At 40.3% G+C, this 13146-nt stretch overlaps 1 protein-coding gene across 1 annotated transcript in view; it reads right to left on the reverse strand.

Moving 5' to 3' along the window:
- Positions 1 to 13146, reverse strand: part of DIP-delta (Dpr-interacting protein delta) — a 379588-nt gene that overhangs the window by 290185 nt on the left and 76257 nt on the right. The window contains exon 2 of the mRNA XM_065219505.1: positions 11900 to 12737. Within this exon, the coding sequence (XP_065075577.1) occupies positions 11900 to 12014 (115 nt within the window). The 5' untranslated portion in view covers positions 12015 to 12737. The remainder of the gene's footprint in view (positions 1 to 11899; positions 12738 to 13146) is intronic.

Genomic DNA, 13146 nt, shown 5'->3' on the forward strand with positions numbered 1-13146 from the left:
GGTCCGACTGCGGCTGGGCTCCGTTCTGCAGGGCGGAGAACGGATTGTTGCTCAGCAGCTTTTTTGCTGCTGATACGGTGGCGCTGCTGTCTTCAGGTCTGGGTCGTTTAGTTCCGGGAGGCCCCGGCTGCGGGTCCGCAACGCCTGTCGGGATGGGCAATGGGGTTTTCTTCTGCTTCTTCTGGGCTGGCTCGGTGGTCGCGCCGTCTCCTGGGAGAGTCTGTTTTCCCGGTAAACCGGCACTCGCGTTACCGCGCGATTTCTTACCCATGGTTGGGTCAGCGAGAGCGTCACTACACAACGCGGAGCTAATTCGACTTGCGAACGAACGAACGAAACTAGAGAGAATTCAAATCGACTGAACTGCTCAACAGTCTGGCAGCGAATGATGATGGAGCTGTGCAGTCAAACTTCCTACGTTTCGCTTACTTAAGCATTTGGATTATCATTCTATGCCCATCCTTTTTTATGTATTTAGCTCATGTAGGTGAATGAATACAGAAAAAAGAAAATGCTACGATGTCCACGCTGCAGCGAACAAGTTCGAGGTCGACTCGTACAACGTGCAACACTGAATGATTATGCGGCTTCGGCTTGTGTTGTTAGGGACCAACTTTCTGATGGCTGTGTTAGGGGTAAGCACCTTGCGGTCGAAGAAAATGTATGAGAAATTTTAATGTCTTCAAATTTCTTAATTTTTAACTATTTAAATATTCAACATTTATAATGTGTGACATCCCACACTGCCTACAAATCATCAAAATCGATTGATTATTGGCCAAGTTATTAGCGTTTAAAGTCTGACCAATTTTCGTTGCATTTCCCTGGATTGGCACCCGAAAGACGTAGTCCTACGTCAAAAAAAAATACGATTATCTAAAATGATGGATCCTAATTCAAGACGTTCTCCACACGGCGAATATTATTCATTTGAAATCATGAGAAATAGTTGAGATTCGTCGCTAGAACTATTCCACAGCGGCAGACAGTATATGAGTAAGTCAAGCCCGCACCCTTACAATACAACATACGTGCACGTGCACGATCACTGCGTTTTGAGAATAGTCAACTATAGTTAGATAGTATAGGTAGTCAAGATTTATGTTAGTACCACTGGTGCCATTATCAGCGGTCACTAGAGAATCAAAATAAAGGACCTCGACGACCACTACGGTTCGTCGTCGTTAACGCGAACTGGGAGGCTAACATTCTCTTCTCGTGAGCTTCTTTCTCTCGTTCTTTTTTCGATGCGTTAAGAACAAGTTCAATCCATATTGGCTTCATCCTTTCCGCCGTGTCGTCTTAAGCTTTTGTGTAATAATTTCGATGTCATCCGATGGAGTTCGTAAAGATCATCCAACTCGTGCCTATCTCCGATCTTCTAATAACACCTTCCAAAGCAATGTTAAACAGCAGACACGGAAGCCCACCACTTAGCCGTAGCACTCTTCGAGATTAGATGTGACTCGAGCAATTCCCCGATACTCGGAAAACGCACACAATTCAGTCCATCTTTGCCGTGACCAATAACATCAGTACTTCCGGAAATCCCCATTCATGCATAATCCGCCAAAACTGGTACCGATTGATTGTGTCATATGATGATTTGAAATCGTTAAACAAATGATGTAGGATCGTTGTATTTGCGGTATTTCTGCAAAAACCATCGAACCGCTAAAATATGGTTCATGATACATGGTGCTGCGGAATAGTATTAGGGAGAGAACCTTGTGATCGCGTCACAACCCGGCCCAATTAATTTTCCGTTATGATGACAGAAAGAAAGTAAATGCTCAATACGTACTAGTGTACGATCTTCCAACAGAGGGAAGTACGGAAAGGTTAAACGCGCATTCGGCAGAAACATCTTGCTAAGCTATCGACATGTACACAGGTGTGCGTGTTGTTTATTATGACGGGGAGAAAGGAAATTCCTTTTTCAATCGGAAAGGGAACATATTCTACGATGGGGCCAAGAACAAATGTTTCTTGTGTAAGATTGAGCGGACCCGAATGAATTGCGGCCCTCAGTGGAAGGCTTAGAAGCAGCCGGAAAAGCCAAAACAAACAAAAGACAAAGAGCACAGCGGTGGAAATACATACGCTGGTGTAATGGCAGGAGGTATATCGTTGGACAACAGCGATTAGGTAATGGAGGAAGATGTGAAGGTGCTCGGGGTAGAGTAGAGGAAATGTAGGTACATGGCAACTTCGGAGGCCAGGCATGACTGTTAAGTGCGATCCTCAGCAACAGGATTCACCTAAATTCAAAGACCCGAAATACTCGTGCGAGATTGGTTCGTAAGTGGTATGGACGGAAAATATAGGTGAACAACGATTAGACAAATGGAAGAAGTTATGAGTGCAGTATAAAGCTCACAGTCATCATTCAGAAGAACTCATCAGGCCCCCCCCCCCCTACACAGCAAAAAAAAAAATTTATTGCTATATCCAAGAGGATGCACTTCAATAATGTCGAAAATCTCATGTAATTTTTATGGCCTCAAAAATAAACAAATGCAGTAAAAAGCAGCGTAATGTCAGTTCATGCACTGTATCAACACAATTTTGATCTTTTTGGCAAGTAATATTACACTATATTTTTGACACGATTGAAGTGCATCCACTTTGATGTGATGTTACAATTATTTTTTTGCTGTGTATCAATGTTCCGCCATATCGTATCTTCAAGTGATCTTCGCAAGCGCCACATCAGGCTTTTTGGAACTACATGTGATGTATAAAACATAAGTTAAATATTCCAGAAATTATTTATGATAAAATATTTAAAAATGAGTTAATTGTTAGTGAAAAAATGTAATGTTACAATGAAATACTTGAAATTGTGTAAAATTTAAATGTTCTCTCATTTCACATCCGTTGAACCATTTTGAACGGCCATCCCGTTGTTGTTATATCACATCATTGCTAATAATGTATATATCTATATCTTTTCCAATACCATGGAATCAACAAAGTAAAAGTGAAATAAGAGCTGCAAAATCGAGCACATGCGATACGACAATGGAGTGATGCTCGTTAATAAAATACCCAGAGACGCTATCCATGTTTCGCATTAGTGTTACGGTTTTATAAGACGCAACTAGAAACTCAAGACAACGTCATCATACAAAGATAATGGACGTCGAAATATCGTAGAACATATCAGAAATAACATGGGAGACAAGTAGCGACTAGCAATGCTGCAGAGAAGAACAACGAGTTCACAAATAGGCAGGAAAATTGGACAGAAGGGTGCAGAACCAGCGAAAGTTGGTAAAATCGTTAAAAATTTAATTTTTTTTTATCATTGCTCATATATACAAAACAATGCTGGGATTGGAAGGGACCATCAGGGTACGCGATTGAAGCGATTTGGATTGGGAGAGTGAAATTGTCAACTCCCTGTTGTTAAAATCTCGTGGAAAAAGGGCGGCCTCTTCTCCACACTCATTAGAGTATCCTTCCGTCGGACGGCTCGTTTTTTGACCAATTGTATGATCATGTGGCTGGAAGGAGATTCTCTACCATCCGGTGGACATGCTGAGGACAATCAGAGGTTATTAAGCTTGATCAAATCAAACAGTGAGGAGCGCCCACTGCTATCGGTCTTAGTTTCCGTGCAACAATGAGTGGTGGACAATTGAGGGGGTTAGAATGAAAGTGGTGTAAGTGACTTTGATCGATACTCTTTATCGATTTTCTCTTTTGATAGCCATAGCTTTATAAACAGATTTTACGTTATTTCTGTCACATAGTTTGATAAAGGAGGTTCTCATATAGCATCCAGAATGGCACACGAATCACGGAATGTGTTTGCAGCTGAATTATTAACGAAAGAGAATCGATCATAGTCACAAACACCCCTTTTCCTCTAACCCCCTAAATTATCATACATCATCATACAATTGTTTATATATGCATCGGCACCGTAAAGTTTTATGGAGAAAGTTTAGCCTTATCAAATAAACGAATTAAACAATATTCTTATAAAATTACTTGAAGTGTCATTGTACGCATAAGTGCCCCAAGGTCCATGACGGCCTCCAGGGCAGAGTTGGTAACGGTCATTTTAGTCAGTGACGTTACAACAATAAATAGTCACGGTACAAAAATCTTCATTTCCATGCATCCTTCGTTAGTGTTCAAGTTACAATTGAAAAAAAAAAAAACGTCTCGTGTGTTTTCCCGTCACTTCTTTTTGTTTCTCTCATGCGTGGACGAAAATAAAAGCAAAAACTGTCGAACGTATAATGAAGAAAATGAATCTATTCGAAAAATCTGGATGGTATTCTCCCTCATTTTGCTTAGAAGCACACCGACCGAGTTTGATGTTTTTGTTGTCGTATCATGCCATTCATAACAGTGTTTTGTTTGCGCCGCGTCGTGTCTCAAATAATAAGTGCAATGGTTGAACAAGTGAAATGCATGCGGTTCAGCGGTAATGCACATTGGTGCATTGTAGAACCTTGGTGTGTTTATCGTCAGGACCGATTGGAAATCGTCAATTTTCTAGGGCATTTCCGAACGAAGCACCCAGAAACTTCTAGTCACCTGCAGCTCATTGGACAAACCCCCGCGTAGTTGCGAAAATGTTGGTCGCCATCGACAAGGCAATATTATCACAGGGCTGCATTAAATTGGTCAAACAGCATCATCAAACCCTCTTTTGCTTCGAATGAGAAGGATTTCGTTTGATATTCGATCATCTCAAGGAAGCACTAAAGTTCGGAATTAATCGGAACAGTATCAGAAATAACGTCAGTGCCAGAGTTAAAAAGATTCAAGAGCCATTTTCAGTGGAAATGCATGGAAAGTTGGTATCAATTATGATTGCGAAACATAACCAACACATCGACTACATTCAGACACAGTATGAGAGGGGAGGAGAGGTCGTTGTTCGAACGCTCGGTAGGTACTAAGGTGGTGTTCATACATATTTCGTACAGTTTCTTCCATAGATTTTTGTATCTTCCACCCAAAAAGTATGCGATCCTTAGCAACGGTACAAATAAATAGTAGGATAATGTTTTTGGTTCGTTTTTACCTATTTCTGAAGTCAAGGAAGGATAGACAGCTAAATTTCTTAAAGGAAAAATACTTGAAGTACTGTAGATGTACGACTCGGATATCGGGCAAATTTATTCTGCTACGTCAGATAAAGGCGAACATATAATTGATGCCATGACAAAGTTGCAGGAAATGTTGTTGAACAACCACTGCGATGCCGAAGGTGAAGCAGTCAGCCGTGAATTTGATTCGCACCTCAATCTAGCTCGGTATGCAGCCCACACCGCAAAGTTAGCTGTTGGCGACGTTATTAAAAAAAAAATGACGCAGATGTGAAGAGAATTACGGAATTTGATAAAGACGCCCGAAAAGTAAATTACACTTTGTTCTTTGAACACATGTAAGCGAAAAGAGAAGTGGGAAGCCTACCCGTTGGAGCGAGAAGTACAAAATGTCCAAATCTATCCTGAAGCAAGAGGATTTTTACAGAAATCTGGGACAACAGTATAATGAGCTGCGTGAGTATGCAAAGTTCTCGATAAAAGAATGAGAGGATGTATTCAAGACACGACCGTAGATTTGACATTGCATCACAAGCTCGGTATCAATATTCGGCAGCTGTGTTAGGGAAGCCACTTTTTCCCATCACGGAAACGCCTCGTTTTTAGATGACAAAATAATGCTTTTTCGTGCACATAAAGCACGGAATATTTGGTTTGTTCAATAGATTGATTGAAGGAATTTCTTGCTCAAATTTTCCAATCGCGAGATATTTGTGTCAACCATATAAATTTGTCATTGTTTTGATTTTTTCTAGCGTCCTGGAGAAAACATTACTTAAATAAGAAGTGTTTCTGGCTATTGACAAGGTTATGTGGTATTCGGTCATTGCGTGAATTTGTATGTACAACTTCAATACTGTTACGCATTTTACCACAAATATTTGGTTGCTGGGTATATTATCAAAGAGCTTTGGGGCTGATGTGGCTGGCAGCAAGATAAGGGAACGTTGAATGAAAATTAACTCTTAAACAACAATCCTGAAAAGAACCGTTTTGTCGTGATGGTTGAATAATGCTGTGCTATTAGGGTGTTCAACACGGATGAGGCTGGCGAGCTTTTTTGGAACGACGGAGACGCGCTTGGCATAGATTCCCCACAGCGACTCACAAAGAGCTACTAAATCCGATCACATTGTCGACATCGAGTCATATCAACCATGAATCGACACCTTGGTGCTTTGAGGAACTTTTGATGCCTTGGGATGTTAAGTTAATGGACTTAGAAAAGAACTCCTGATTCTGTGACATGATTTTTTTCTCGATGTTTAGACAAATTCTAAAGCAACTACCAGGTTTCTTCAAAATTTGAGCCATTAAAAAAAAGGGCTTGAAAAAAATTTCAGATCATTTTTCGACATCTTATACTTATGATTAAGATCACGAAGCCTGACCAGAATTTTTTACAATTCATCAGAATATTTGTGATAAGTCTATAACAATTTCAATATTACAGGCAAGGGAAAGACATTTAAATATTAAAATCTGGACAAATTTTGAAGATAACGAACTTTAATGTCTCGATCATAGAGTTGAAAAAAATAATCAAAATTTCAGTGATTCCGTCAATTAGACCAGTGCCGTATTAATGATAGAGCGATTATGGCCTAAAGCCAGTGCCTCCAATTTTGAGGGAGACCCGGCTCTTGATGTTTCTGATAATATATGTTAATATATTGGATTGTGACTATTTAGAGTTGGATCAACCAGTAGGAAGGAGACCTACCGAATGAATTAAAATAAGATATTGGTAATCTTACAGCTGCTCTTGAAACACCCACGCTGGTGAAGTTTGAGATCTGCATTTAAATTAACCCTGTAATGTTGACGTACGGTTAAGTTTCGTACTAAGTATTTCCAATGCACTGACACAAGAAAATCATCTCATGCTCTAACTAACAGATTGCAAAATTGAAAGAAAAAATCTTTTAAATTTAGGTGCTCTGAGAGTGACATATACGAGCGTCAATTTTGACATAAATTTTAGTCATAACAGACGCGAAATATAGCTCAATCATACGTACTTTTCGTCATGCAACAAACTTTTCAGCCTCGGAGCACTTAATTTTACATTAAATGTTTGTTTACGTCTCATCTTTTATGTCAAAGACGGATTCCGTCACGTGTAAAATTAGTTATTTCTTTGTGTGCAATTAAAAAGCAACTGGATGTCAAAATCTCATGTCAAATTGGATTTGACAATCGAACATAAATCAATTCACGGGGGGTGTCCTATGCGTTTTGGACAGCGCATTACGTGTAATAATTGTACACATTTGGAATTTGCTCGAATATTTTTAGTTTTATTTTGAATTCTAAAATGAAACATGAACTAAAATGGCACACATCATATGTTTTGTCAGTTTCAAGCAACTTGTTTCAATCTGCTGTGATTGAATCTGCTTTTAGTGAAATCTTCTCAACCACAACAAAGCATGCGTACACCCCCAATAAATTTTAGCCTTCTGTCAGTTGACCTAACTAACGAATCGAATTCGTTAGTTGGGCCGAGGTGGTGGCCCAACCAGCGAATTTTGACTGTACTACACAATGTTTGCTTTGATTCGCTATGAAAGTTTGACAGATAAAATGAGGGGTTCGTGGATTTTCCTATTTTTCGAGGGGTGCATCGATTAGCTTGGGACCGAAGATAGTACCAGAGCTGAGCCAAAAAGTTGAGCACGTTTCTTAGGCATATTCTCAAAGGAAAAACTCTGCTGAATCGATTGGTGTTGGTATCATTGGCTGGATATTTTTGCGTACCGAGATAGAGGGCCGGGATCAACCCGAGTTCCTGGTAAAGTAGGAAATGCCGCTATCTATCGACATAATTGTACACTTAACCTAACGTTTATTACTGGAAACTAATAGTACTAAGTATATATGGTTTAAAGACACCATATATGCGCTCAGGGAAACTCTACTGGCTTAAAGAAGGATCCGGAACGTGACCACTTTATAAAAAATTTCCTTGAACCTTGTGATTTTTTTTATGTTGTTCAGAATCAAGAGATCAAAGCGTATTTAATATGTAAACTATATTTTGGGGTACAGTGGCCATATTCTGGTTCCTCGGATAATCTGGATTGACCGATAAAGTGGCCTCATTATAAAATTGTTCCTAGAACCTTGCGATTTTTTTTATGTTTGTTCAGAATCATGAGATCAAAGCGAATTTAATGAAGAATTTAAATTTTGGGGCAAAGTGGCCATATCCTGGTTCTCTGGATAATTTTGATTAATTGATAAAGTAACCACATTATAAAAATGGTCCTAGATCCTTTGCGGTTTATCCATATTGTTCAGAATCACGATATTAAAGCGTATTTAACTAGGAATACATAGTTTGGAGTATAGTGGCCATATCCTGGTTCACTGGATATCTGGATTGACCGATTAAGTGGCCAAAATTTAAATTCTTTATTGAATTCGCTTTGATGTCATGATTCTGAACAAACATAGAAAAAAAGTTCTAGTATATTTTTTATAATGTGGCCGCTTTATCGGTCGTTCCGGATCCTCCTTTAGGCCAGTAGAGTTTTTCTGAGGGCGTATATGGTGTCTTTACACCATATATACTTTGTACTATCAATTTACAGTAATATAAGTTAAGTAAAGTGTAAAATTATGTCGATAGATAGTGGCATTTCTTACTTTACTGGGAACTCTGGTTGATCCCGGCCCTCTATCTCGGTACGCAAAAGTCTTCGGCCAATGAGATCACCACTAAATGATTCAACAGAGTTTTTCCTTTGATAATATGTTTAACATGTTGACTAAAACCGTTTGGCAGCCGAGATATTCAATTTAGCCGTGGTTTTGTCAATTTTTTGCCCAGTGTGCAGTGGGTGGGTAACTGTAAAAGTTCATTTATGAATTAAAAAAATCAGTTTATCAGAAAAGTATCGTGAAAAGGTGTTTTTCCCTAAAACCTACGAACAAAATCATATTTCAGTTAATTAGCTACACATTGCATCACTTCCTACAGTGCATTTTTGCAATTATTAATTAGCTTGTAACAATTCAGGATCCACTGCAATGAATGTTTGCTTCAAATAGTTAGCCATGTTCATTATTGTGTCGCACTCCGGAGAAAACATTCGATCAGTAAACAATCGTGTTAGCTATAAACTGTAACCGTTTGGTCACAATTTCATAGGTTTTGTCATTTATATTATATATTCAGAACCTTCACGTTTCTTGTGCAAGAACAGCAGTATACCACAAAAGTGATAGGGTTCTGTACCGCTGTGAAAATGTTGTGCCTTTACGTTATGTCCACCATAGAGCTACAAACAACTGTACAAAACAAGGATGACGGGATGAAGGAAAATTGGGAGAAAAGAACGGCCATTGCCCAAAATCGGCCTCTTTTAATATCAGGCGTCCGTTAGGCGTTAATTAGCTAAGTGCAGTGGTTGCTGTTTTTGAACGTGAACCAGGTCCTCCCTAGCAACAGCTAGTGTGCGCTAGGGAAATTTAACGTTCAGAATCTCTTTTATGTTGGACCTTAAAAAGGTCATCCGTCAGCACACGGCCGGCTCGTGAAATTGGAAACAGTTTCCGAGCCTAATTGTCAAGGACCGAAACACTATTATCTGGCCAAACGTAGGCTATAATCGCAAAGGAGTTTTCCCTTCTCGGCTTGGCCAAGGTGGCCTTGCCACGGTCGACCGATCGTAACAACGAAGGACGACGCCTGCCATCCCACCGTCCCGCAACGCCCGCTGGCCCGTCATCCGCTCGCTTCGCCAATCTGGCGAGAGTTCCGGCCGCACAGTAAGACAGGAGTAACTGTGTCGGCCATTCCGATTCACCATCAACGGCAGCAGCGGTATGTACCGGTACAGCGAACAACGCGATTAGGCTACACGACACATATTACACGCAGTGATGCAAAATATCATGACACTCACGTGACACTCGTCTTCGCATAAACCGACTATTGCTGACAGATCGTTTTGTCACGCAGTGAGAGTTAGAGCCATGGCAAACAACAATCACCAGTAATGGTCGCTGCTCACAAGCAAAACGTTACACTCGCTGCTGATGATGAAAAGCACAACGAAAACAGTAAAGACTTCTGCAGTACGATCATGAGAAAAAGCGAAACGACAGAAGAAAATGAAAACAATACCTACGCATTCCAAGTTTGTCTCGGCAGGCGCGACTGTGTGAGTTACAAACAAAGAAGGCAATATTAAATGGAAGCTGTTGGGCTCACTCACCAACACACTCACATAAGCAAGCAAAGCAGCAACTGCTTCAAAACGACCACATATGAGTGTCGTGATTGTCGGGAATGACCAGATCGGTGATGGATCACATCCGAAGACGACATTCACCAGTTGCTTTTTACTTCTTTCGTCAACTTGATGGATGGTCATGGAGAGAGCTTCGACGAGCACAATGATAGGAATGTACTACAAAGCGTTACTACCGTCAGCTGTGTGGCGATCGTGATTGTGATAGGTCGCAACTCTGATTACACGAAATTATGAACACAGAACAACACGCACATAATACAGAAGGTGGCGAATAAATGCGTTTAAAGAAAAGTGAAAGTTCTTCGTTTTTGTATCCCGAAACCCTCTGATTACCCGGTAGCTATCCGACCCTGGGTGTTCCGGTGCCGCCTGAGTCAACCGAGTGCTGTATGTTTGATCTCCGAGTAGGTTGGTGAGTGCTAAGTTCTTACATCAGTTATAAAACAGCAGAGTTTATTATTTACTGGCTGTTCTGCATTTCTTAACATGAGACGCATTTCTAAATACCTACTAATATAAAATAACTCAACTGTTGGGTAACCTTGTTTTTTTTCATGTACGGATACACACCCTTTTAGAAAACTAGTTCGCGGGCGTACATGGAATTTTCACGCAAAGATTGACGCTTGGCTACGGGATTTTTCGGTACAGCGTTGTTGTTTCACGCATCCAGTGACGTTTGGACGACGGATTTCCCCATAAGAGTAAAGAGCTACAGCTACAGCTACATTTTGCCTTGGGGACTTTTCAGTGGTGTGAAAAGGTAAAGAAACCATCCGCTATGTTTCTCGAAACTGACATTTGATTATGGGATTTTTCTATAGGAGTAAAGAGTTGTAGACTAGTCTTCTAAGCAAATGCTTTCACCAATACCAATATAAAGTCATCGTAGTATCATAGACCCATAGTTTTCAAAGCGTAAATTGCGTTAAAACTTCTGAATAAACATTACAAGTGAAAACTGTGATATTTTGTTTTATTAGGCTACCATGTTACAAAAAGGTAAGTCCTTTCATTTCATTAAATTATCAGGTTTTTTGATGACCACCGCAGTGTAGATTTTCGTTAGTGCAATAATACGGCAAGATCATGGCGCCTAGAAATCGGAAACTATGAAAATTTCACACAACTTTTTCTTTAAAAAAGACCAATAGGGAAAATTGATGTGATGTCGGTCTAAATGTTCCTAATTTGTGTCCATACATAAATTCTGCAATCGACTAAATTTTCAATAGCGACCCAAAATATCCATTAGTACCGTATCAATGACACGTTCATCTAGATACAATTGATAAATAGCTGATTTTTAGCGATGGGCCCAATCTTATATCCATAGGCCAACATTAGAGCCATTTCCCCTAAATGTCGGACTAAATCTGTGTCAGAAATAGGCAATTCATTAACGGATTACAATTTCACAGCAGAAGTGATATTAATTTTTCATTAATATACTGCATTATGTCTGAATAAACAAGTTATTTACTTGATAGGCCGAAGTGACGCTGATATTACATCCCGTAACCCAACGTCCCAGTTTAAAGTAAAGAAAATAACTGTACTTACCATGCGTGACGAGCGACCCCAGGTAGATCATGAAGAGCACATTCCGGTGGTTGAACCGATTTGGCAGAATGTTTAAGGTTATTAAAATTAATTTGATTGTGTGTATTATCAGCATTATTGTAACGTTTCACTCCGGTGAGGGTCCAGCTTCCAAGGGTCCGGGTTTAATCAGCAGTTCAGTTTCGGGTTTCGCCTCGTAAGCCACCGCACAATACACACCACTTTTTGCGCTTATTGTTATAATTACTGCACCCTAACTATGCACCAATTTCCGGGCTGTTGAACACCAATCGAGCAGCACTTCTGCGCTGGGCGGAAGGTGGTGCACCGTCATTAAATAATGATTTAATATTATTGAATTTCAACTTGAATTGGCACTGGCTGGTTGGCTGTGGTTGAAGGGAATTTGCTGCCAAGTGGCAAAGCCCTAGGATGGTAGTGCAATTGCACTGCTGCTGAGGCTGTTTCGGTCAGTGGTCGCAGGTCGAAGTCGTAATAAACGCACACGCCAACACTTCACTTCGCTTCAACACGCCTCCAATGGTGGTCATGTTGGAGAGTTTTCCATGATTGTGGAAAGTATATGGTCGGGCTCTGTGGGGTGCACGGCAATGGTGAGGTGAAAGGAAAATTAATTATTTCGGAAACAATCACCGATAGCACGATATTTGCCGAACCAAACTAGGAATTTCTCCGGCGTGGCAATGGTTGGATTGTTTCTGTAATTATAACCGATGGTTGGTTTTTCCTACCAGTGCGGTGAACCGGGTGCTGTCAATAACTATTGAATGTTGATAAATGTACTTTTCACGCTCAGATCCGTTTGTTGGACTGCGTTCTGAAAATAAAAATGGGAAACATACGCGTCAATGCATTGCACGAAATTATTGCAGGAAAAAATAATCATCTATTGACTTCAACCCAACTGTATATGTATATGGAATCAAGATTCGAAAAATGCTAAACTTTAATATCGCAGAAACCACCCTTAATAAAGACTCGCATTTAGGAGAAAATCAATACTCTTCGATTCCGATTGTGGCTCCCAAAAGCCCAAACCACTTATGTCGCAATATTCATTTTCTTCTCATTTCGGCCATAAATTGCTGGGAAATCCGTTGCGTCGTTTGCATAATTTCACCTCTGGCTTGATTCGGCCCCGAAATTTCGATATCGCAATCTACCTGCGCTTGGTTATCGGTCGAGCTCTGCATGCCAGGCATCTTCGCTGCTCTCAAGACGGTTAG

The sequence above is a fragment of the Ochlerotatus camptorhynchus genome, unplaced genomic scaffold (assembly GCF_037179485.1).
Source record: "Ochlerotatus camptorhynchus isolate MF236.1 unplaced genomic scaffold, CSIRO-AGI_Acam_v1.1 ptg000105l, whole genome shotgun sequence".
In the NCBI taxonomy this organism is placed as follows: domain Eukaryota; kingdom Metazoa; phylum Arthropoda; class Insecta; order Diptera; family Culicidae; genus Ochlerotatus; species Ochlerotatus camptorhynchus.